The sequence below is a fragment of the Salmo salar genome, chromosome ssa09 (assembly GCF_905237065.1).
Source record: "Salmo salar chromosome ssa09, Ssal_v3.1, whole genome shotgun sequence".
NCBI classification, from domain to species: Eukaryota; Metazoa; Chordata; class Actinopteri; order Salmoniformes; family Salmonidae; genus Salmo; species Salmo salar.
In genome coordinates this window covers 131,938,559-131,964,473 of record NC_059450.1, presented here as the reverse complement: position 1 = coordinate 131,964,473, position 25,915 = coordinate 131,938,559, and the positions used below count along the sequence as shown (strand labels likewise).

General features: G+C 45.4%; 2 protein-coding genes and 1 long non-coding RNA gene across 3 annotated transcripts; all 3 read left to right on the top strand.

The window, feature by feature from the left end:
* The first annotated feature begins 177 nt into the window (after positions 1–177).
* On the top strand, positions 178–6,426 carry LOC123724096 (extensin-1-like). The gene is made up of 5 exons (XM_045687020.1): positions 178–325; positions 4,117–4,320; positions 4,446–5,249; positions 5,446–5,970; positions 6,140–6,426. The coding sequence occupies exons 1-5, from the start codon at positions 178–180 to the stop codon at positions 6,424–6,426; spliced, it is 1,968 nt and encodes a 655-aa protein (XP_045542976.1).
* A 3,602-nt stretch (positions 6,427–10,028) lies between these two features.
* LOC123744740 (uncharacterized) lies at positions 10,029–24,690 on the top strand. Its single transcript, XR_006771171.1, has 2 exons — positions 10,029–10,250; positions 22,762–24,690. It is a non-coding gene; the product is annotated as an uncharacterized lncRNA (long non-coding RNA).
* On the top strand, positions 12,328–22,056 carry LOC106613039 (hypermethylated in cancer 1 protein-like). The gene is given in 4 exon segments (XM_014214919.2): positions 12,328–12,871; positions 18,504–19,964; positions 19,967–20,417; positions 20,419–22,056. Coding segments are annotated over 4 exon segments (2,259 nt in total). The 5' UTR covers positions 12,328–12,819; the 3' UTR covers positions 20,714–22,056.
* Positions 24,691–25,915: the final 1,225 nt, after the last annotated feature.

Sequence of the window (25,915 nt, the reverse complement as noted above, 5' to 3'; positions counted from 1 at the left end):
TTCGATCCAGCAACCTTTCGGTTACTGGCCCAACACTAACCACTAGGCTACCTGCCGCCCTAAATGCCGTTGTTTAGGGACCAACGACGTGTTCAAAATGAATAAAACCAGAGATGGAGAGAATGCAAATGGGATCTATAGAGTTGGGAAATGAGAATAAGAGCTGTAGAGGAAGAAATGCTGGAGTGTGAGAGAGAGACGTTAGCCAGTGTGGGCGAGGGAGAAGGAAAGAGTGGCTGCCGTTTATGGATAGCAGATGTGGTGCTGTGGGGTTTTGGCAAGGGCCGAGCACGCCTGAATCCCGCACCGGCTGGGTGGCACCGGGGTGAGAGGGAGGTCACTGCACCACACAGCCCATAAAACACAGAGACGGAGGGAAGGAAGACTGCCTGGGTCTCACACACAAGCCTGGGACTCCAAGGCTGTGATGGTGAGCAAATCACACTCAAACACTATGCATTCTTAGGTTGAGAAAAAAAAACATTTCTTAGACCAGGGGTTTAAAACTGGCCTGAGGTGCTGCAGGGAGTCTGCCATTGTTTGTTTTGGTGATAAATATTTTGGGGGTGGATTTTTATTATGTGAAAAATGATTATTTAATGAATATCACTAGCTGCAACAGAATAATTGTGGATACCATTAGGTCTCTGTGTCCAATATGAAGGAAGTTAGAGGTAGTTTCATGAGCCAACGCTAACCCAATGACAAAGTCTCCAGGAAAAGTTCGCATGCTAGCTGTTCTTGTTCATCTGACTCTGGGGTAGTAGATAAAGGGCTTCCCTTGCCAAAATCTTGACCTATCCCTTTAATATGGAGGAAATTACAGCCATTGGAACTAATTACTGGGGCTTTTCTCTATTGACAATTCTTAGGCTGTCGAAGTGGTAATTTAGTTGACACTGAAAAACAGTTTGTGTCAACTTAAAGGACCCAAACCAGAAAATATATATTTTTTACTAATACCATCTTTGAGAACTAACAATCAAAATAAAAGCTTGACAGTCAGGGAGAATAAAAAAATTAAAGGCATTCAGTGCACATGCCCATTGATTGTGTTATGTTTGAGCAGAGGAACAGCCTTAGCCATTGCAAAATGCAGAGAATTTGCAGGAAATTTGCTTTAAAACTGCTGAATTGTCTCTCAGCTCCATGCCAAACTGTAGAATTAGCAAAAATGTGTTTTGCAACAGAAAAATGTTCTCTACGCCACCAAGATACCTTTCCAGCAAGTAGACTGCTAGAGTGAACTCTGGGGAGGACTGTCTACCAAATCTATTGATTTTTTAAAATGTTGGTTACTTCTACTTGCCATTATCATTCACCTGATAAGACAATTACACTGAACAAAAATATAAAAACGCAACATTGCAGTGTTGGTCCCATTTTTAAGCTGAAATAAATAAAAAAAATCCCAGAAATGTTCCTGACACACAAAGCTTATTTCTCTCAAATGTTGTGCACAAATTTGTTTACGTCCCTGTTAGTGAGCATTTCTCCTTTGCCAAGATATGCAACACCTGTCAGATGAATGGATTATCAAGAAGCTGATTAAACCGTATGATCATTACACATATGCACCTTGTGCTGAGGACAATAAAGGCCACTGCATTGTTGTCGGACAACACATTGTCACAGATGTCTCAAGTTGAAGAAGCATGCAATTGGCATGCTGACTGCAGGAATGTCCACCAGAGCTGTTGCCAGATAAAATTATGTTAATTTCTCTACCATAAGCCGTCGTTTTAGAGAATTTGGCAGTACATCCAACCGACCTCCCGACCGCAGACCACGTGTAACCATGCCAGCCCATGACCTCCACATCCGGCTTCTTCACCTGCGGGATAGTTTGAGACCAGCCACACGGACAGCTGATTAAACTGTGGGCTTTGCACAACCAAAGAATCTCTGCACAAACTGTCAGAAACCATCTCAGGGAAGCTCATCTGCATGCTCCTCGTCCTCACCAGGGTCTTGACCGTACTGCAGTTTGATGTCGTAACCGACTTCAGTGGGCAAATGCTCACCTCCGATGGCCAATGGTGGCACACTGGAGAAGTGTGCTCTATGAATACTGGTTTCATCTGTACCGGGCAGATGCGTGAACAGACTGCGTGTATGGGAATGTTCAGCCACACCATAGCTCTGTATTGAACTCATGGCAGGATCGTTACAGCGATGCTAGAAAGTAGGCCAAACACATGTGGTCTGACCCATTCTTAAACTATTTTCTTATTATCAATCCATCCTCAACACTTTGAACATATCAGACTAGGGCTCATATAGGATCACATGGGCAGTGGCGATTCTAGCTTGTATGGCTCCCTGGGCGAACCTCCCCTTCAGTGCGCCCGGGCCAAATTAAAAATGTTCAAAAACCTTTCTGCACTCATTTTTATTCAGACATTTGGAACAAATAAATAATCATAACATTTAAGACTATATAAAAATAAATACGAAAATATCAAAAAGAAGTAACAAAGACAAATAGAAACAAATTTGTGTTGATTTGGCACTCGAGCATCAATACATTACCCATCCCCCAACACTGTTGACCAAGAGTCAAGACTAAACCAGTTCACCTTGGTGGTGTGCAGACTGGTTTTATATTAATCTTAATGATTTCCCACAAACCAACAAAAAATAAAATGCAACAATATGTCTATGAAACTATATATTCACAGTATTATGAATGAATTGTGGTTTATTCGGTAGCATTTCGTAGTGTGACTGATTTTACTAATTGCATTAGTACTGTACAAAGTTAGGTGCGCTATTTGATAGATTCCCTCGCTCCCCCTACCTCGGGCTTCCAGTGGGGAGGTCAACCTACCCTCGCCCCCCTCCCCATATCGTACTTCTGAGTGGGAGACCTTCCCAGGCAGTAGCCTGCCTAGCTCACAAACTAGAATCAGGGCGCCCACTCTGACAAGGTTAATTGACCCACAGTCCCACACGGTGACATGATATCATTGACGTGACGTGCAAATGAGTGATAGAAAACCGATCGCGCAAATGTCATCATTCCAAATTCTTTGGTGCAGGCACCCCATGCCACCCTGGGCGGCTGCCCATCTCGCCTATACCTAAATCCACCACTGCACACCAGACACACCTACCTCACACTACCACTCTCCCAATTCAGTCTTCTGATCACAAACCCTGTATTTCCCCTGATTGAATATACTCACCCAAACTTCTCTATCACCCCACGTTCTTTCCTTTATGATATCCCTCGCTCTTGTTCCCCCTTTCTCTCCCCTTTAGCCTGGTCCCAACGCCCTGGTTCCTGGCCAAGGCTTGTGTCCCTGGAGGAGCCAGCAAGGAGATGACGAGAGGGGGCAGCAAGGGGGTGCAGAGACAGGCTCCAAAACCACATCTCTTTCTCTCGCTCCTCTTTCCCTTCACTTTGTAAGGAATTGGCCTGGCACACTCCCCAGCTCTGCCATTAATCAGGGAGTGAGGGGTAGTTCAGCGTATGTGTGTGTACATGCTCACATGTGGCTGAATGTGTGTGTGTGTGTGTGTGTGTGTGTGTGTGTGTGTGTGTGTGTGTGTGTGTGTGTGTGTGTGTGTGTGTGTGTGTGTGTGTGCTGATAGAGAGCTGGATGGAATGGGGGTGATGGTATGGAGACCAGGACCTCCCAACAAAGCTGAAGAGTTCACCCAGCGAGCGAAAGGGAGGGAGGCTGACAGACAAAAAGCCTGGTGCACAGATAGTGACTGCCAGTGAGAGACACAGAGGATGAGAGATGATCTAGGGAAGTTTTAGACACATAGAGAGGTAGAAATGACTTAAATTCTTCAGGTGGAAAAGTGACGGGACTGTCTTATCCCCAGAATGACTTTTCTGCCAAAGACCAACATAAAATTTGAAATACCTTTCGCTTACACTTTGAGAATGTTCATGCGTATGCAAGAGAGTGCAAATCAGGGACAAGACGCAAGTGTGTAGGACAGGTAAGTACAGACATCATTATACAGGTACAGTTCCCTGAAGGAAAGCAGTTCATACAAAGTCCATGAGACCCCTCCAGTCCATGAGACCCCCCACCTTCCCTTCTCCCCCCTCCTCCAGTCCATGAGACCCCCGCCTTCCCTTCTCCCCCCCTCCTCCAGTCCATGAGACCTCCCGCCTTCCCTTCTCCCCCCCTCCTCCAGTCCATGAGACCCCCCACCTTCCCTTCTCCCCTCCTCCTCCAGTCCATGAGACCCCCCACCTTCCCTTCTCCCCCCCTCCTCCAGTCCATGAGACCCCCACCTTCCCTTCTCCCCTCCTCCAGTCCATGAGACCCCCCCACCTTCCCTTCTCCCCCTCCTCCAGTCCATGAGACCCCCCACCTTCCCTTCTCCCCCCCTCCTCCAGTCCATGAGACCCCCCCACCTTCCCTTCTCCCCCTCCTCCAGTCCATGAGACCCCCCGCCTTCCCTTCTCCCCCCTCCTCCAGTCCATGAGACCCCCCGCCTTCCCTTCTCCCCTCCTCCAGTCCATGAGACCCCCCACCTTCCCTTCTCCCCCCCTCCTCCAGTCCATGAGACCCCCCACCTTCCCTTCTCCCCTCCTCCAGTCCATGAGACCCCCCACCTTCCCTTCTCCCCCCCTCCTCCAGTCCATGAGACCCCCCACCTTCCCTTCTCCCCTCCTCCAGTCCATGAGACCCCCCACCTTCCCTTCTCCCCTCCTCCTCCAGTCCATGAGACCCCCCACCTTCCCTTCTCCCCCCCTCCTCCAGTCCATGAGACCCCCCGCCTTCCCTTCTCCCCTCATGAGACCCCCCGCCTTCCCTTCTCCCCTCCTCCTCCAGTCCATGAGACCCCCCACCTTCCCTTCTCCCCTCCTCCAGTCCATGAGACCCCCCGCCTTCCCTTCTCCCCTCCTCCAGTCCATGAAACCCCCCACCTTCCCTTCTCCCCCCCTCCTCCAGTCCATGAGACCCCCCGCCTTCCCTTCTCCCCTCCTCCAGTCCATGAGACCCCCCGCCTTCCCTTCTCCCCTCCTCCTCCAGTCCATGAGACCCCCCGCCTTCCCTTCTCCCCTCCTCCAGTCCATGAGACCCCCCACCTTCCCTTCTCCCCCCTCCAGTCCATGAGACCCCCCCACCTTCCCTTCTCCCCCCCTCCTCCAGTCCATGAGACCCCCCACCTTCCCTTCTCACCCCCCCTCCTCCAGTCCATGAGACCCCCCACCTTCCCTTCTCCCCCCCTCCTCCAGTCCATGAGACCCCCCACCTTCCCTTCTCCCCCCTCCTCCAGTCCATGAGACCCCCCGCCTTCCCTTCTCCTCCAGTCCATGAGACCCCCCGCCTTCCCTTCTCCCCTCCTCCTCCAGTCCATGAGACCCCCCACCTTCCCTTCTCCCCTCCTCCAGTCCATGAGACCCCCCGCCTTCCCTTCTCCCCTCCTCCAGTCCATGAAACCCCCCACCTTCCCTTCTCCCCCCTCCTCCAGTCCATGAGACCCCCCGCCTTCCCTTCTCCCCTCCTCCTCCAGTCCATGAGACCCCCCACCTTCCCTTCTCCCCTCCTCCTCCAGTCCATGAGACCCCCCGCCTTCCCTTCTCCCCTCCTCCAGTCCATGAGACCCCCCGCCTTCCCTTCTCCCCTCCTCCTCCAGTCCATGAGACCCCCGCCTTCCCTTCTCCCCTCCTCCAGTCCATGAGACCCCCCACCTTCCCTTCTCCCCTCCTCCAGTCCATGAGACCCCCCGCCTTCCCTTCTCCCCTCCTCCAGTCCATGAAACCCCCCACCTTCCCTTCTCCCCCCCTCCTCCAGTCCATGAGACCCCCCGCCTTCCCTTCTCCCCTCCTCCAGTCCATGAAACCCCCCCACCTTCCCTTCTCCCCTCCTCCAGTCCATGAGACCCCCCACCTTCCCTTCTCCCCTCCTCCTCCAGTCCATGAGACCCCCCGCCTTCCCTTCTCCCCTCCTCCTCCAGTCCATGAGACCCCCCGCCTTCCCTTCTCCCCCTCCTCCAGTCCATGAGACCTCCCGCCTTCCCTTCTCCCCTCCTCCTCCAGTCCATGAGACCCCCCCGCCTTCCCTTCTCCCCTCCTCCTCCAGTCCATGAGACCCCCCGCCTTCCCTTCTCCCCTCCTCCTCCAGTCCATGAGACCCCCGCCTTCCCTTCTCCCCTCCTCCTCCAGTCCATGAGACCCCCCGCCTTCCCTTCTCCCCTCCTCCTCCAGTCCATGAGACCCCCCGCCTTCCCTTCTCCCCTCCTCCTCCAGTCCATGAGACCCCCGCCTTCCCTTCTCCCCTCCTCCTCCAGTCCATGAGACCCCCCGCCTTCCCTTCTCCCCTCCTCCAGTCCATGAGACCCCCCTCCTTCCCTTCTCCCCTCCTCCTCCAGTCCATGAGACCCCCCGCCTTCCCTTCTCCCCTCCTCCTCCAGTCCATGAGACCCCCCCGCCTTCCCTTCTCCAGTCCATGAGACCCCCCGCCTTCCCTTCTCCCCTCCTCCTCCTCCTCCAGTCCATGCCCCTCCGCCCTCTCTTCCCTGATTATCCAGGTGGGAGTGAAATGTGAAGAAAAAAAAACACACTTCCAACCTGCTCCCCCTCACCCCCCAATGGGCCTCCCAGAATGCCTGTCTGCTGACATCACTGAGCAGAGACCTGGCAAGCCAATCTCTCTCCTGCTCTGCTCCGCTCTCCCCTTCCCTCTCGCTCTCTCTGCTTCCTGCCCTCATGATGTCACACACCATATGGTTTTCAGCGAGTATCAAGCCGGAAAAGACATTTAGTCGGTCAAGAGGAGAGAAAAGGAGGGGCGGAGCGGGTGTTTTGTGTGTGTAGGATACAGAAAACAAAGGTTGCTCTTCCCCAATGTGTGCTCTGTGAATGGAACGTAAAAGGAGAGAAGAAAAGGGAGAGGGGGTGAGAAGGGAAGGGCTGTGCTGTGTGAGGCTAATGAGGAGAGACCAGGGAGCAGAGACCACTCAGCGGACAGCCATGTGCACCACAGACGCCCAGCAGGCTGGCCTGCTCACTCACACATATTGGGTTTACCAATATACTTCCCCTGCATGATGGTCCACAGGAACCAACAAACTGTAGATGCTGGGGCAGTCCTGAGGGACAAGCTAACCCAACCAACGCCAACTTGAGTGATAAACCTATCAAACGTATACGTTATGATACATATATTTTCACACATCTGCAGTATGATTTTCAGAGAGACATTTCAATGCCACCAATTTACTCTTACCATAGCCATTTCTCTGAGATGCGAATCCCATACTATCCCTGTATTATCATAACTCATCCATGAGTATTTCTAATCTGGATTTTATATGGCAAAATAATTGCTCATCACAGACTGAGGGTGAATTAGAATAGCGACCAAAAAACACAACAGCTCAGGGAATTCAAATGACATGCCTTGCACACCTATCCACTAACTGTCGCAACGCTGCTCATTACATTTAATTAAGAGATGGGTGTGATTCAATGTTGAGCCTACCGCTCAATCTCTGGTGAAGGGTTGGCTCTGAGGGGGGAGTGCATCTGGTAAGGACCGTGGCCATGTCCGCAGGGAGGGTAGGAGAGAGATGAGCCTGAGAGAGAGATGAGCCTGAGTGAGGGTGAGAGGCGCAGACTGCCCTGAGAAAGAGAAAGTGGGAGAGAGAGATGCTTGGAAGGTTGGAATGGGAGCAGAGTGATGATAGGCTCATCTGGTGTAGGGTGGCAGGGCGCTAACCGCTAAGACAGCTGCAGGTGAACCATTCTATCCCACGGTCCCTGCCTCTCTGCTCTGTACTGTCTTGACTGCAGCAGGCCACCTGCCAGACAATAATGGAGCAATAATAACTTGATTGGGATGTTATTGGTCACTGAGCGCAAATTGAAACGAGGCACTGAGCCTTTGAGGGCTTGGTCCCTCATATCTCCTAACAACTGTCTGAAAAAAATAACACTTTCCCTTCATTATTACTAACTCACGTTGGGTCTACATCAAGTTCAACATCCAAGTTGATTCAACCCTGCTCTAAAAACACACACATATGCAGCCCTGACATTCGTAAATACACTAATTCTACAAAACATTAGGAACACCTGCTCTTTCCATGACTGACTGACCAGGTGAATCCAGGTGAAAGCTATGATCCCTTATTGATGTCTCTTGTTAAATCCGCTTCAAATCAGTGTAGATGAATGGGAGGAGACAGGCTTAACAAGGATTTTTAAGCCTTGATACAAGGATTGTGTACGTGTGCCATTCAGAGGGTGAAGGGGCAAGAAAAATATATTTGAACGAGGTAAGGTAGAAGTTGCCAGGCACACCGGTTTGAGTATGTCAAGAACTGCAACGCTGCTGTGTTCTTTACATTCAACAGCTTCCTGTATGTATGAAGAATGGTTCACCACCCAAAGGATATCCAGCCAACTTGACAACCCTGTGGAACACTTTTGATACCTTGTAGAGTCCATGCACCGACAAATTGAGGCTGTTCTGAGGGTAAAAGGGGGAGCATCTCAATATTAGGAAGGTGTTCATCATGTTTTGTCCACTCAGTGTAAGTTTGGAGGTGTGTGATTTAGGTGACAGCAGACTTTTTGGTGCCTGGAGCTTTTTAGCTGCTGCAGCTCACCTTATCTCAATGTCTGGTTCCTAAGTGTAGTTCTGGAGGAAGTGGCTCTCTCGCTCACAGAATATCAATGAATAAAATGGTGTATTCCCAAGTTAAATTATTGTATGAAAATGTATCGAAACTCATAGATCCTTAGATGGCCCGTATCCTTGTCTGGTTCCATTCTGCCCACCTCTGTGACCAAGGTTATCAACAGTTCATCATGGGAACCTGGAAGTGAGCGAGACAATACCTCCTCTCCTCCAGGCCGGGTGACTTTGACCACTCTAATGAAACAGCAGCCAGCAGCATCTTGAACTTGGATAATACCAAGAGGAAGACCCTCGATCAGAAGATTGTCAGTTGCTATTGTGATTGAAATACCACAACACGCGTTGGCTGAGACATGAATAGGCTTCTGCTCGGTAAGTGTCCTACTAAATCAACATCTTTTGTCTAAAGCCCAGCAACAAGATAATGATGGTGAAATAATCAGGGAGCCGTCCAGTGGTGTTCATAATAACCTGTAGCAGCTCTTATCATACTGACACGGCGTTGGTCAGACAATGGGAGGATTGGCTGTTGGAGGGAGCAGTCACAATCCACAGCAAGGCTTATGGAATCGTCTATAGGGAACGGTTGAGTCGTTATGATCATTAAAGATAAGAGATTGAAAGTCACTGATTGACCAAAATAACTAAATTGACATATCAAATGTCTTATGGAAACCTTGTTGATTTCTGTCATGCAAATAGGTATTTTAAAAAGACACCTGCTACATATTTGGTAGTCAGCACCATGCTAACACCTGTGTAAAACATTGTAAGCAGGTACATTTTCATATCAAATGAGGAGTTCAGACAAATTGGCATATAATTTCCTGTTCAAAATAACAGATTGTCTAAAATAGAAGGGAAATGTAAATATGAACACAATATTAACCTCAATGATTCTGCTTTCAATAATTAATCAAATTTTGCAAAAAATTGTCATGCTTTTGGTACAGTTTTAGATATTTTTCAAATTATGGATTATATAGAGAGTTAAGTATTGTGCCCGTCTTTACCCATGCTTGTGCCACTGAGGGAAAAAAATATCACATTAGAAAGTTTTGGAACAAATAGTGACTGGCATCCATACGGTTTTAAGTGCTTTACTGATCTATTCTATGAGCCGTCCATTAAGCCGGCATATCTGGTAATACAGTGAATCTGACAGAAGAAGTTCACATACAGCTTGGAGTATGGAGAAAATATATACACTGAAATGGCAAAGCAAGTGTAATATGGATTTTTCTTAATTCCAAATAGAATATAAACACAGTGCAAATGAACGGGTTTAGCAGTGAATGACGGTAACTTTACGCACAGAAGGCTGCTGCGCACATTACAACCTAGAATGCCAACCATTGGGTGTCGCTGTGGGCGCACCCATCCGGCCATCAGCCCTGGTCTGATCCGACCCCGACCAAATCTGAAGAGGTGTCGATATAGTATTATTGCACGTGAGAAATAAAAGAGCGTGCGGGGCAGAGAGAAAGGGCGAACGGTGATAGAGAGTTGGAGAAAACACGGAAGAGGTTGGTAATAGCACGGAATTTTAGGCGAGTGAGCGTGGAAGTCTGGATGGGGGGATCCCGAGGAGAAGATTTCACAAACGGCCACGACACCAGACATGAGTCCGAGGTGGGTAAATGACAGTTGGGAGAGAGCGCGCGATGGCCTCCGCTAGCCTCATGAATATTTACATAACGTCTGCATACTTACCGCGACTTCAGGTGCATTCAGTCAGTGAAGCCAATACGAGCTCTCCTACTTATGTATATATTTATTTACTTTTTGAACAGTTGTCTGTCAGCTGGCAAGTATAGACTTAACATGCCAGCACCTGACGCCTAAATTATATCGCATTTTAAAAGCTTTAAATTATCGTGAGGTTGCTTAGGGGTAAATCTAAAACAAAATCTCCCGAGAATGTCTCTCAATCTAAAGTTACTTATTTTTCTTCGAAGGATTCGAGAGAGGAAACGTACCATACTAATTCAAAACAAACGTGTTTAACTTAAGATGTTTCTGATAACGGCAAAAGGCCCATTTGCAGTGACAACGATTTCCAATTAGTAGCCAAAGATTGGTATACCTACAGTCAATTGGTAGAAGAAAAATATATCCTTTGACATATGCTCAGCTTCTAAAAGTTTTAGAACTGATGTAAATTAGAAAAGTTGATTGAGAGATGATTTTCAGATTGTCAGACAACAGTGCAACTAGGCCCATTGCTGTGTATTAAAAATAGAAAAGGCTACAATAATTTGTAATTGTACATGATCAAATTCAGAACTGTGTACTACTGTGTGTAAAACACTGAAATCACTGTAGGCCTGAAAACAAACAAAACTGCATAAAATCCCTAAACAACCATAACAGCTGTCATGATTAATATATATTTAACAAAATTATGAAAACAACATGTAAAGTCTTGGTCCCATGTTTCATCAGCTAAAAACAAGAACAAAAGATCCCAGAAATTGTCCAGATGCACAAAAAGCTTATTTCGCAAATGTTGTGCACAAATTTGTTTAGATCCCTGATAGTGATCATTTCTCCTTTGTCAAAATAATCCATCCACCTGACAGGTGTGGCATATCAAGAAGCTGATTAAACAGCATGAAGAGTATCTGTCTGTAATAAAGATATTTTGTTGGGGCAAACTTATCCTGATTGGCCAATACCCTCACATGGTTGCACCCCTGCCCAGTCATGTGAAATACATAGATTAGGGCCTAATGAATTTTTCAATTGACTGATTTCCTTGAATGATGTTTCACTCAGTACAATCTTTGAAATTGTTGCATTTTTTTGTTCAGTATATTGTAATTATTTTGGGGCTAATTTACAGTACAATGTAGGTACACTTAATCACTTGTAACTGCGTGTATATGTAGCTTACCCCAAACGTAGAGTTAGGTACCTTTTCCGCTCCAAAATAGGCCCACGTTTTACGCATGAAAAGAAATAAGGCCAATGACTGCACTACTAGGTTACTATATAGTGTATGGTTGCAGGATTACCTTATATTTATATTTGATGGATAAATATCAGGGGACAGAGTTCTGCTCTTCCCCACCACCTCTGTCAGTGCTCTGAGTGTCACAGGATATGGGCCGTGGCAGTCTACTGTAAGCTCTTGTCTGCTTGTCTTTACCTGAGCAGGTGAGACTCATTAGACATTATGCTACAATCAGTAGACACCAAACTTTAACGATGAAGTGACTCTAAGTTAGCCAATGGGGGTTGGATTGTAGAATGTCACATCCGTATAGGCTATCAACGGTTTACCCACTAATAGTACACCATATCAATAGCACATTTTAAACTATCCAGTGGAGGCTGTTGGGGGGAGGAAGGCTCATAATAATGTCTGGAATGGAGTCAATGGAGTGGTATCAACCATATCAAACACATGGTCTCCTTGTGGTTAATACCATTACATTGACTCCATTCCAGCCATTATAATGAGCCGTCCTCCCCTCAGCAGCCTCCACTGAAACATCATAGGATGAACCTTATAAGTAGGTTTAATTGAAATATCCATGAACTAAAGGGCGTAGTGTTAAAGATCAGTTTCAGTCAAATGGTATATGAATAAACCAGCCATCATCTATCGGTGTGTAGGCTATTTCCCCATGGTCTAATTGTTGACAATAAGCATTTTTTTTACGGGTCTCATATGTCTCCAAACTTCAGTTCAGTACGAAACTGCTGTGGGATATACAATAAAGGCCTGTCTCTTTAAGACGAAGTCGCGATGTGTTGTGAAGTTCAAGTTGGGGTCAGTTGAATGAAGTTCCTGCCCTCGATTTTAACTTTGAGTTTTATTATAGACTGACATCGCACGGGGTGCTAAAACACTTACGGCGCATAGAGGCTCCATTATTGTGCGTTATAGCCTCGACACAAAAAATAGCCAAGGAAATTACTAAAATAAAACAGGAGGAAACTAATGCTGGACTAAGCACGTATTTTTTTAAAGGAGGGGGTGAGAAAGAGAGGGGAGGGGCAGATAGAGCGAGGGAAGGAGGACACAGAGAGAGAGAGAGAGGGAGGGAGGGAGGGAGGACGGAGAGAGTAACAAGAAATTCATAGCAATTAATAATAAAACGTTTTGGCAGTCGTGCTTGGAAAACTGGCATGGTTTTTGGAGGCTGGCAGTTCAAAGTTGAAACGTCAGAAATTACTCCAAAAGACTGCTGAGATGATCATTAAGGGAGACTTAGATCGGATGGCAGAAGAGATCGGGCATCCAGGTAACGTTTCAATACCAGCTTTTTAAAGACCACTACAGTTACAGAACAGGCAAAATTATTGAGACCAGATATTGACAATATTTCACTTTTTAGCGATTTTAATGTGAACATAGGGGGTTTATCGCGGGTTCAGTGTTTGGTTAGTGTTTGTGTATTTTGAATGCAAATGAGGAACTTTTAAAATCATAGTAATGTTTTCCTAATTTTGCGATGGAACCCATTAGTTAATAGATGTTTATTTGTAACAAGACATGGTTGCTTATGTGAGCAGTCTTTTGTTTGATTCAAACATTCTCAGCTCCAACAAATTACGAATAGACTACACAATTGTATCATGTTAAATGGATCACTGGACTAAATTCTATATACACTATAACAAGGTCAGATTTCTATTGGATTATTTGCTATCAGATGGTTGTGTAGGTATCTAGCTTTTATACAGAAAACAGCGTAGTTCAGTCTCTGGGTGTTCAGCATGATGCCTCGTCCTCAGTCAGTCAGTGGTAGTAAATTGATGCAGTGGGTCTCGGTGCAGCGTTCACCCCCCTTCCACCACAGTGCAGCTATAGGTCACAGCTCGCCTAGCATCGGACTAATGAAGGGTTCATGGTGCTTCACATGGAGTTGATTCTATTTTAGCCAGAGCGATGACGGCTTTATCTGTTCCTGTTCTGTTCCTCTCCCAACCCCTCTGCACGTTGCTATGTCAACATTTAATTGATGTCGTTTATCAAAACATCAATCATCAATCACAAAAATATTGACAACACAGTACGCAACACAGTATGTCATAGGCTATCACTAATTTATAGTTATTTCAATGAAATGTAGGGCTGCTTGAATTTCCGTTTGTACGATATTTGCGGAGATTATTTATTGTAGACTCATGGTTATCAGACTGAGATAACGACTGGTGATGCACTATAGAAGTCAGGGATGGTTTTATGCGCGTTGAAGTCTCGGGATGTGTCTAATGCAAGGACAAGATTACAGAAGTAGGAATTGCGAAAGCGAGATTTAAGATACCTAAATCATGTATATCATGTCGTTTTGTTGTTGTATCCTATCTTTAAAGGAAATAGGCCTATAAGCCTGAATAACAAATTACTTCTCTAATGGTCAATTTCTTGATAAACGATGTATTTAATAAGAAATGTTGTAAAAATCTATGGCCTAATGGACGCATTGAGTAGGAATATAATTACATTTTCTGAAGAAGTTGACAGGACTCAGAAGTAGGCGAGTCTGTTTTGTTAAAAGGGCAAATTTGAGTTTGCAGGCCTACTTCCCATCTCGGTGTGTATTCAATCAAATCTAATGATTTAATTAAGACATGGTTGCACAAAACTAGACTTATCTTTTACAACTTTACAAACTTTACTGCAGGCAAAATACCTTTTAAAAAAGGAGGCACATTTAAAAATATAAGTTTTGTTGGCCTATCTCATGCAAGTTAGTGGTTGACAAGGAAACTAACAGCCAGAACATAGTTTAAAACAAATAAAAAATGTAAAACCTTAGCCTGTGAGTTATTTTTTAGGAGGCCCCTTTAATAAAGGAGCTCGTGTGCACTTGTCTCCCGTCGGGATTATGAATGGAAGTCTGGGGTCTCTATTCTAGAGAGATGAGGCGCGCAGATCGCGAGTTTCAGCATTTGAAATGTCCCTGATAAGGAAGTCAACGAAATAGCGAATCAAAATCATAACAAAGGTAAAGGCAAGGTTTCGTTGATAAGGTGACAGCCTCGTTTTGACGACTGTCTAAAACTCTACTCACTTCTCTAGCCTTCTGACTATAGAGGAAGTGTAAAAAGCAAAGGTCTCTGGCCTTATCAAAAATCAAACCTTGTGGATATAATTCGAGACGTCTCCCTGCACTCCTTAGGCTAAGCGCAGGACACCCACTCCTTAGGCTACTTTTAAAGCCTCAGTTGTATTTGTCATTAAATAAGGTTTCATGCTCTACTGCGTTTATACATCCCATTCACTAAAATATCGTGCCACGTAAGGCTATAGAGCTCAGTGTCTCACTGTTTTTTCCTTGTGGTGTGCATGTTATGCCCCTAAACAAAATGAGAACAGCAATGATAGATAGATAGTATTTCACAGCATGAAAACAAACAGTTTAACTATTTCTCCAAATATTCGTTGTTAGTCGAAACCTCTAAATACATACATTTAGCATAGACTAAATAAAGCATAAATTAAACAAAATGAACATTTAATTTGCTATCAATAAGTATATATGTTTTCTTTGCAACGTTCATGAATTATTAAGTGTCTTAAATAGACCATTCTCAAACGAAAAAAGACTACACTGATTAACATGTAAACCTATATGCATACAAAGTCGTTCCCTGAAAATTAGGCAGGCAGAATGTGTGAATGGGAAGTGTGGAGGGTGTTCTTAACCCAGAGCAGAACCCCTCAGCCTAAACTCAGCCTCAACCCCAAACCAGAGCAGTGACAACCAGACAGAACACAGGTATCATGGACACCAAACTGTCCCAAAGATGACTCAAGCACGGTTTTCAAAGAAGTCCCCCTTATACCAAATATAGCATTCACCTATAACCATTCGGAAACAAATCGTGGTACAGGAAAACATTCAGAATGTGCTTGACAGACACAAGAACCTTCAGGGCCCATAGAGGTTATTGAGAAGTTATTATCAACAGCCACTTACTGAAGGTGAATCAAATTCCAAAATATCACTTATTGTGATGATAAATGTTTCACATTATTTTAAAACATGTTTACTAATTGAGAATAAACAATCTATAGGTTAAAGCGAGAGAGAGATGAAAAGTAAAGTAGGTTCGTCCTATTTTGTGCACGTGAATGATATTTGAATTGTGAACATAACCTTCCACTGAGATGCGTTTTAAGACGTTTGATTGGTTTAGTGGATTAGAGAGCCGTCTTTGATAGGCCGACAAGGGGATACAGTAACTGTTAATGCATGATGCTCAGACAAAGGTTTTTAATGGGCCTACATTACTTATTTTGGCCACTACTTTCTTTTCTTTCACTCGACGTCTTGAGAGAAAAAAACACAATGTACATATTCTACAAATTCTACAGATATGACAGACAGTTCATTCGTTCATTCTAACTGGATGATCATGCTAATAATTTGAAATAGTTTTTTTTTCACTGAACGCGTTAAATGTATTAATATTATTTTTGCAATTCATATATCCAAACGATGGTAAAAATGACAAACCCGCCTTTACGCATAGGCTACAAGCGCTCGTGTGTGTGTGCACGTGCGTGTTCCTGTGTATACTTGTGTGACATGATAACGATTTCATAAAACATCCGAATATGATAGCGATCAAACAAACGGAAACGAACCCAAGCAAAGTATAGCATCATTGTGCCATACATGCAAGCACACTCTCTTGCTGCTCGTCAGACAGATGAAATGCGCATGTAAATGTGACAGTTTTTCCAGAATCTAAAAAATAAAATCTTAACTTATAAATATGCCTGCTATATTTTATCCTCTACCATTGAAACATTTAAGTAAAACCCTCTTTATAATTGAAGGCTGGCATCCCATAAGGTGGTGTCATGTATGTCGACGCGCGTAAAGGGGACAGTGTGTAGCATAGAGCTCTGTTTCATGCCGCCTTTTTATTCTCTCAGGCCGTGTAATAGCGTGTTGTGACAGACAAAAGTGTATGGTGCACTCCCATTCACCCTGGGGAAACATCCGCGCCTGTCCAAACCTCATGCGTAAAAGCCTATGAGGGCTGCGCTTTGCGCACAACGCACCAATCGAGTAGCACAGTGCTTAGATATATAACTGAAATCCTTCGCGATGTTAATGTATAACTTACCCATCGCTTTGCATATCAATTCTCATCTGAGGAATATTGAATTACCTGTTCCTTTTTTTGGATTTGCTCCTCATATCGTGGAATTTCTATTAAAATACGACCTGGGAGAAAGCAATGTAAATGGATAGGTTATGATTATTATTACACCAAAACGACACCATTTTTTAAATTGCTACGTTCCTTTTGGGTAATTCTAAACAACAACATATCAACTCAACTACACCGCAAACTCATTAAGACTAAGGTGTGTCTTTAAATGATAGGAATGGAAGGCTATGAGACAGCCAGGGTATACAACTCTGTATAAGAACCACATACACAGCTTTTCTTTTGATGGATCCCTTGGTATGTTTATGTGTGTTGTGCAGAGGGCTTGCAGGGCCTCCATGTGGGAAGAATAGTGTCTTAAGGAGGCCTCAGTCGGTAATTAAATGTCCACTTTCAATCTCATGCATCAGTCCCTCTGACTGGGGGCTTATAGTCAATGAAATAAACAATAAGATGATGAACCTATGTCAGGAAGACCACGGTCGGACATATTTATTCAGTTGCTTGTTTCCCATCAGTGAGACCAAGCCCTTAGGGACAGTTACAAACTGTTTCATCTCATCAGTAAAGTATCCTCAGACTCCAATGTTTGAACAATACATCCTGCTAAATTTGTTCAGTTAATAATGTTTACTTAAGCCTTAGTACAACAATACACAACTGTGTGTGTGTGTGTGTGTGTGTGTGTGTGTGTGTGTGTGTGTGTGTGTGTGTGTGTGTGGTTGGTATGTGAGAAGCATTTGTGTGCATTAGAATTCCAGAGTTAATCTCAAGTTAAAGCATTGGAGTTTCTCATTTTGTCTTGATTTACATCCTGTGTGATCAGAGTTCCTTATATGACTGGGCCGAATGGGAGCTCAAAGACACATCTTTTTTTGGACTCGTCTTCTCCCTCCGCAGGTTTATACCTGCTGTTCATCATACTTGCAAAATGTTCACTCTCTGCTTTGTTTAAAACACTGCACACCCCACCTCTGGAATATTTTTTATGGAAGCCGGCAACACAAAAACATATCCATATCTGTATCTTTATTTTTCTCTCTCTCAGCATTTCAGTTTAGGAAGTGAATGTGTACACTTCAGTTTCTGATAATGACAAAACCATGTCAACTGCTGCTCACTTACAGCAATAGCTCACTTTTATAGAGTAACTCCTATGTGTGCTGCCTTTACTGTATATCTGGAGCCTATCTGTTCATTTTTCCTTACATGGAATCAATATGATTCATCAAAACCAAGTTAAGTAATGGGATACAGTGGCAGAGTTCAGGGTTGGGGTCAATTCCAATTGAAGGCAGTCAATTCCAGAAGTGATTTTAATTTTAAAATTCCAAAATGTATTAAAAAATATATATAGTTTATATGCTCCTCAGTTTATTGGGATGTTATTGAAAATGGATCCTGTTTTTTTTTTTTCAAATTTCAAATTGTTATTTAAGTTTACTTCCTGAATTGACTGCTTTAAATTCGAATTGAAGATGTAGATTTTAGTTCACTTTATTTATTTCTTAAATACGGATGCCAAATCAGACCCTTGTCAGCACTGTGCTTACATTTTATGTATGAAAAATACATTCGTTTTAAATGTCTCACTGAAATAGATAAAAAGAAGACAAAAAGTAATTGGGGAATGTGCCACAATATCATGCAAGCATATTAGAAAATATAGAAAAATGAGGAACTATGTACAGTAGATATTGACTGGTACTGCATGACGTTTACAGATATCTGCTGTTTTAGGTGGCGGTCTGACGACGATGCTCCATGCCATGGAAGTCCCAAGTCATGCTAGACACCTCCTCCTGCAACTCAACACCCAGCGCACCAAGGGCTTCCTGTGTGATGTCATCATCGTGGTGCAGAACGCGTTGTTCCGAGCCCACAAGAATATTCTGGCCGCCAGCAGCCTGTACCTGAAGTCCTTGGTCGTCCATGACAACCTCATCAACCTAGACCACGAGATGGTGAGTCCCGGGGTGTTCCGGGTCATTCTAGACTACATCTACACGGGCCGTCTGACCGAGGGAGACCCCAGCTCCCCAACAGAGCCCAACCTGGGGTCCGTGCTGGCTGCAGCTAGCTATCTGCAGCTGCTGGACTTAGTGGCGTTGTGTAAGAAGAAGATGAGGAGAAATGGGAAGTACCCTCTCCGCCCCACTCCTGCCTTTCTGCCCTATGGGAAGATGGGCCCCAATAGTTTGGGTTTAGGGGAAGGGGGCAGGTATCGGGTGTCCACCCCTGTTATTCAGTCCTGCTACCCAGGGGGAGTTGTGAACACCCACACGCCCCGCGCCCCGCCAGTAGAGGAGCTGCCGCCCCACCCCCATGCCACCCATGCAGGGGAGTTGTATGCCCCCACCTCCTCTCAGGGCCCTCAGGTGTTCCCCTCCACACCCTCAGCCCTGCCTGCCCAGCCCAGCCTGCGCCCAGCCCACTCTGACAGAAACTGCTCCCCCATCTATGGCCTGGACCTCTCCAAGAAGAGCCCGAACTCCCAGTCCCAGAACACTCCCTCCCACCCCCACCTGGCTCACGCCTTGCCCCACCACGATGAGGAGCGGGAGGGGGGGCTGAGCGGCCGCACCAGCCCAATGCTGGGGAACAATGGCGGGGCCTACCCCACAGAGAAGATGGAGACGGCTGATCAGGCTGGGTCTCTCCCACCTCACTCTTACCCCCACCTTAATAAGCCCCTGGGGCCCCACCTGCCCCACCTCCACCGCTCCAGCTCCCAAGGTCCAGACCACTACCCCTGCCCCCTCAGCCCCGACACCCCCACAGAGGCTGGAGTGCCCAGCAGGGAGATGGGCAACATCTACCGCTGGGTGAAGCATGAGCCACTGTCTTACACAGCTGAGGATGAAGAGGATGATGAGGATGAGGAAGAAGGGGGTGGAAACGGAGACCAAGACCACCAGCATCACAACCACCATCACAAAGCAGGGGAGGAGAGCGATGATCGCTACCGTAGGGTGGGCTGTAATGGGGAGGATGAGAAGAGTGGCTCAGGCAGTGAGGGGACAGGCAGTAGTGAGGGTCGACCATCACCCACAGGGGCCATGGGGAGGTTCCACCTACCCTACGAGCCTGAGAGCTTTGGGGACAACCTGTACGTGTGCATCCCCTGTGACAAGGGCTTCCCCAGCTCTGAGCAGCTCAATGCCCACGTGGAGACCCACACAGAGGAGGAGCTGTACTCTGGGGGGAGATGGGCATCAGCAACCCCCAAAACAACAGTAGCAACGGTAATGGCAGCATGAACAGCCTGGAGGGGAAGTCCAGCCAGAGCCTAACGCCTGGGGTCCTGGGGGAGATCATCAGACCCTATCGCTGTAACTCCTGTGAGAAGTCCTACAAGGACCCGGCCACGCTTCGCCAGCACGAGAAGACCCACTGGCTGACAAGGCCCTACCCCTGCAGCATCTGTGGCAAGAAGTTCACCCAGCGCGGCACCATGACCCGCCACATGCGCAGCCACCTGGGACTCAAGCCCTTTGCATGCGACCACTGCGGCATGCGCTTCACCCGCCAGTACCGCCTCACAGAGCACATGCGCATCCACTCCGGGGAGAAGCCCTACGAGTGTCAGGTGTGCGGGGGCAAGTTCGCCCAGCAGCGCAACCTCATCAGCCACATGAAGATGCACAGCAGTGGGGGGCGGAGGGGCTCTGACGGCCGACGGCAAGCTGAAGCTGGACTTTGCGGAGGGGATTTACCCCCTGAGTAAATATGCAGCAGAGCACCTGGGGCTGAAGCAGGAGAAGGCCTCTGAGCTGCTGGCAGAGCATGCCATGGAGAGCCTGTTCCCGCTGTCCAAACTGGCAGCAGAACACCTGCGTTTCAGCCACCATGACAAGATGGATGTCCTGGGGGTCCAGGCCCTGCCCCCTCCCCCAGGGTCCCTCTCTGATTCCCACTCTCATACCATTGAACGCTACTCCCCCAGCTAAGACCCTCTGACCAGTCACCCCCAGCAAGGCCTTGGCTACCACACAGTCCTGTGGGCACACAACTTAACTTACAGTATTCTAACGTCATTCACCTCAACTCCATCAGTATCTGCACCTCTGACTAAGGCCAATACTTGGCCTAAAGAATGCACACAAACTGTGTAGACTCCTATAAGTGCCTTTCTTTCCAAAGTTTGCATTATATGCATTTCAAAGACCTTCCTAGAATGAGAAACGTACTATTACTATTATATTTTGACCAAGGAATGCCCACTCAAAACAGTGTAGTATTTATGTATACGCAAACCACTAAGCCAAAAACAAATTGAGAACCAAAAATCAATTTTTCTTTGTTTTTTGTACATAATGAAAAACCAAAGAAACTGTTGCCAGAAAGTGTTGTAATCTGACCCTACACCTGTGTACTAAGTGTACTTTTGTACTACTACTATTGTAATTGTACATAAAATGGGAAATAAGCACATATGGACAAGATTCAGGGCTCCTATCCAGAACTGAAAGGACCGTTGGACAAAAGAAAAAACCAAAGCTTTGGGATTTGCAATTGATTGGAACACTTTTTCTTAATTTTGTTTTTTGGGGTACTGGATTTTCTCTCTCTCCCTATCCAGTTTTACCCCATGCTCCAGCTGTTCTAGTCACGAGGGAGGGACTAACTGAAAACAGCATTCGCTCCACCATTTAGGTAAAGTTATCTGTGCTTTGTTTTTCTACCGTTGTTACGTACTCTCTGATCATGATGTTGTGTACAGAGAGACTGATGTTAAGTGACAGTAATAGTAGCTTAATGACTTGTACACTCAGTGCCATAACCCTTTGAACCCAGTGCCATAACCCTTTGAACCCATAACCTCTCTTTATTGGTATTTTTCAAATAATTTTTTGACTTGCATCCAAGTGCCTTCAAATTGTTATTGAAAAGTAGCGAGGAGCACAACCCTGTGATCTCACAACTGGGACGCATCGTGGTGCATACCCAACTGATGACACGCCAATCCTCCTCCATGGCTTCAACATCCAGTGGTGTGGAGTGTAGACGAAGCATGGGTGTTGCCTGTGACGTTGTGAAATATACTGAACAAAGATATAAACTCAACATGCAACAATTTCAAAGATTTTACTGATATAAAGTTCATATAAGGAAATCAGTCAATTAAAATGAATTCATTAGACCCTAATCTATGGATTTCACATGACTGGGCAGGGGTGCAGCCATGGGTGGTCCTTGGAGGGCATAGGCCCACCCACTGGGGAGCCAGGCCCAGCCAATCAGAATGAGTTTTTCCCCACAAAAGGGCATACCCCCTCAGATGATCCCGCAGGTGAAGAAGCCGGATGTTGAGGTCCTGGGCTGGTGTGGTTATACGTGGTCTGCGGTTGTAAGGCTGGTTGGACGTACTGCCAAATTCTCTAAAACAACGTTGGAGGCAGTTTGGTAGAGAAATTAACATTCAATTCTCTGGCAGCTATGGTGAACATTCCTGCAGTCAGCCTGCCAATTGTACGCTCCCTCAAAACTTGAGACATTTGTGGCTTTGTGTTGTGACAAAACTACACATTTTGAAGTGGCCTTTTATTGTCCCCGGCACAAGGTGCACCTGTGTAATGATCATGCTGTTTAATCAGCTTCTTAATATGCCACCTGTCAGCTGGATGGATTATCTTGTCAAACTAACAGGGATGTAAACAAATTTGTGCGCAACATTTGAAAGAAATAAACTTTTTGTGCGTATGGAAAATATCTAGGATTTTTATTTCAGCTCATGAAACATGGGACCAACACTTTACATTTTGCGTTTCTATTTTTGTTCAGTGAATTCACAATGGTGGGTACAGCTATACAACTCACCAGAGGAGAGCACAGAGAGGCCATCCAAGTCAGTGCTGAGAGGCTTGAGTCAGTTACCACTAATCAGTCTCTATCAATAGCAGCAATTCCCTCTAACACAGATGATTTATCAGCACTGACAATTGTCCCATTCTGCGCATAAATAGTACTAACCACTTTGAATTCTTTTGACCCATAGTAGTCTCAACTCTGACAGAGGGCCATGCTATCATTGACAGGCCAAAGTGACTGCTCCGCTGCTGCCTTAATACACACACAGGGACTGGGAGCTGCTAATGTGACGGCGTTGTGAACATGAGAGCTGGGCGCTAGCTGCCTCTGACAGTGCTCTGCTCGTGGTGCGGCGGCAGGCCGCGCAGTCTGTGTGGGTGAACAGCACAGCACACCCCAGCTGCTGGCCTCCCAGTCTTCCAGTAATCCCTGTGAAATCTCACATTCTCCCTGACAATTCACACTGTCTGTCGGCCTGACGCCCCATTTCATGCCTGCCATCCAGCCCCTCTGATCCACACCATAACAAGACACCCGAGCACTGCCGAGCCGAGTCCTACATCTGCCCTTCCCTGTCTCCCTGCTAGGAGGCTATCAAGCACAGTACAGTACAGTGGCACGTCTCTATCAACTGATGAGCACTTATGGGTTTGGGGTTGAAGGCACTTATTGTTTTGTTAAATGTTTTAGAATGTTTATTCCAAAGAGCATGCTGGCTTATTATTTGTCTATGTTGTCGGACTTTATGTCAGATTGGAGTTTGTTGACCACTATAGTGCCAATGCCAACCTCAGTAGGTGAATGTGAAGACTAAAGCCATGAATGCACTGTGATAGACTTAGTGAATCTTAAAACCTTAGCTTGGAGACTGAGACAATAAGCCCTACTATTGTGGGATTGTATTAATGTACAACATTAATTGAAGGGTTTTATTCTGTAGCATAATGAGCATATCAAGGTGTTGTTTTTCTGTCACATATTCTTTCTCTTTCTTGATTTTGAACCAAAGCAAAGTAAAACTGGTGCTTACCTCAGGACTGAACCCAGCATGGGGACGCAATGCTTTAGCTACACACCAACCAAACAACACACACGTACACACTTACGTACATGCAGATACACAGCACAGACATTTACATACATTTTCATTTTTTATTTTGAGGGGACAATAGTCCTGTGTTAAACCTGTGGTAATTTCATGGTTATGAGATGTTTTACTTGTCTTACGGTTTTGTTGATAACATGTGATATTAACATTTTCCTCTTACTTTAATAGGCTGTGTACATGTTCCTTTTTTACTGTCCTAATAGAGGCTTTGTATGGGTTTGACCAATGACATTATCTTAATAAGGAAAAGTCAAGCTGGTGATTTTCTCTTACCTTTGGAAACCAAATTGTTAACTTTAATTCAACAGAATATACAAATGTAAATGTTGATAGGGCTTGTAAGGCAAGACATAAAGGTAATACCTCTGGTTCCAAAGAAACATATATACTGTCTATGTGAATGAGGTATTTTATTTTTCACCCGAAGCCTTAATGTTTAGTGACGTGTTTGGTTGCACACGAGGAGTGATGTATTTATCAATATTTCCCTAAACAGATAAACAGTGGCTGGACTCTGAGTGGATGAAAGCTATAGCCTCAAGTTGTTTGACCCATTTCTCTGGAGGAGGCTTTGTGAGCTGATGATGAATAAGGCTGTGTGTATTTATACACAAACACACTTTAAGCCAGCTTGTTTTGGACTGCAGGACATGCAGCGGTTCCCAGCAGCCTACGTGAAACACAAAAATCCACACTTGGCTCCAAAGTTAATTTAGAAAAATAGTCTGCATGGAAACTGTATGGGCACAGCTGTTTTGTTATAACATAAGAAACTAGTTTAAATGACATGTGAATTGACAGGGGCAGTGGACAGTATCAATCTTCTATTTATCATGGCAGTATGAGGTTGGACCACAGACATGTGAAGCCCCATAGACAAGAGGGAACAGCCCATTTGAAGATGGTGGGAATATAAATCTCTCCTGCTTGTTCTGTCTCTCATTCATTAGTTCACTCTCACTGAAAGTCTATCTCCCGTTTCCTTTTCTCGCGCCGTTAAAACAAGAAAGAAATAGTTTCCACTGCCACTCCAAATCTGTACAGGAAGAGAGAGCGAGATAATGTCCAGCGTTACTGTTCTGAAATTACATATAGGGGGGCCGTGTGTGTGTGTGTGTGTGTGTGTGTGTGTGTGTGTGTGTGTGTGTGTGAGTTTAAAGGGGGAAGTGTTGGGTTGTCTGTTTGTGTCCACATGCTATTTGAGTATATGAATGGCTGTTAATGTATGCTCTGGGAATAGTTCTGGTGTGAAGGAGAGCAGAGGAGTGAAGGAGCAGGAAGTGAACTCTTGGCTGGGCCTTAGCGTTGAGCAGGATGTGCAGTGTGTTTCTGCTTGCAGACCGATAGAGACACAGATGAAGATTGGGAGGGAGTAGGGAGGGAGAGGAGCATGGAGAGCTCAGCAGGGTGGACATAAGCCCATTGTTTAAATATGAAAGACTGATCTTAGTTCTAAACCTCGCCATTCAGAAAACATTAAGAGCCTCCCTATCTTTTCCCTTCTTCCTTCCTTTCTTTTATTTTTTTATATATTTTTTAAAGAGTAAACCCATGTCCACTCTTATATTGTACAATGCTTAGTGTGCTCTACTTTCAGAAAGCTCTTAACAAATTAAAGGTCTAATGAAGCTGTTTTTATTTAAATATTACACCCTTTCTGGGTATTAATTAAGTACCTTACTTTGATTGTTTCAATCAAAATTATCCCCAAAAATAACTTCTTAGCAAAGAGCAATTTCTCAAGCAAGTCTGTCTGGGAGTGGTCTGAGTAGGGAGGGGCAAATTTAAAACTAGCTGTCATTGGCAGAGAGGTTTGGAATTCTCTTTCTTATTGGTCTATTAACAACAACAAAAAATGTTTGAGCATGGCCTTATTTTTATTGCAGCATATTGGATGACTGTCATTCAGATTCCATTCACCCAGTTCAATGTAATTTGCTAGGTTTAGGCTACTACATGATAATCAAATGTTCCCTATACCCATCATGAGGTTGCTACAAACTAGCCTATGAATGAAAGTTTACAATGTAGGTGCACACAGGTCGAGAGAAACATTTGAGGTGACACTCTTGCCTGTATCTAGCTGATCTAGGATGTAATCATTAGTCCACCAGTTGCAAACGAGAGTTTCTATTGGACAAATTGATGTATGTTTATCCCCGTTTCGTTTTTTTCAACAGAATCGTCAGAATGAATACACCCCTGATCACGCGTAAACACAGTTCACTTTCAT

Bases quoted from the DNA above. Each gene is read 5' to 3' on its own strand.
- LOC123724096 (XM_045687020.1), top strand. From the start codon at position 178: ATGCTGGAGTGTGAGAGAGAGACGTTAGCCAGTGTGGGCGAGGGAGAA. The intron at 326-4,116 runs GTGAGAGGGAGG...CCCCTCCTCCAG, and splicing joins ACCGGCTGGGTGGCACCGGG to TCCATGAGACCTCCCGCCTT. The intron at 5,971-6,139 runs GTCCATGAGACC...CTCCTCCTCCAG, and splicing joins TCCCTTCTCCCCCTCCTCCA to TCCATGAGACCCCCCGCCTT.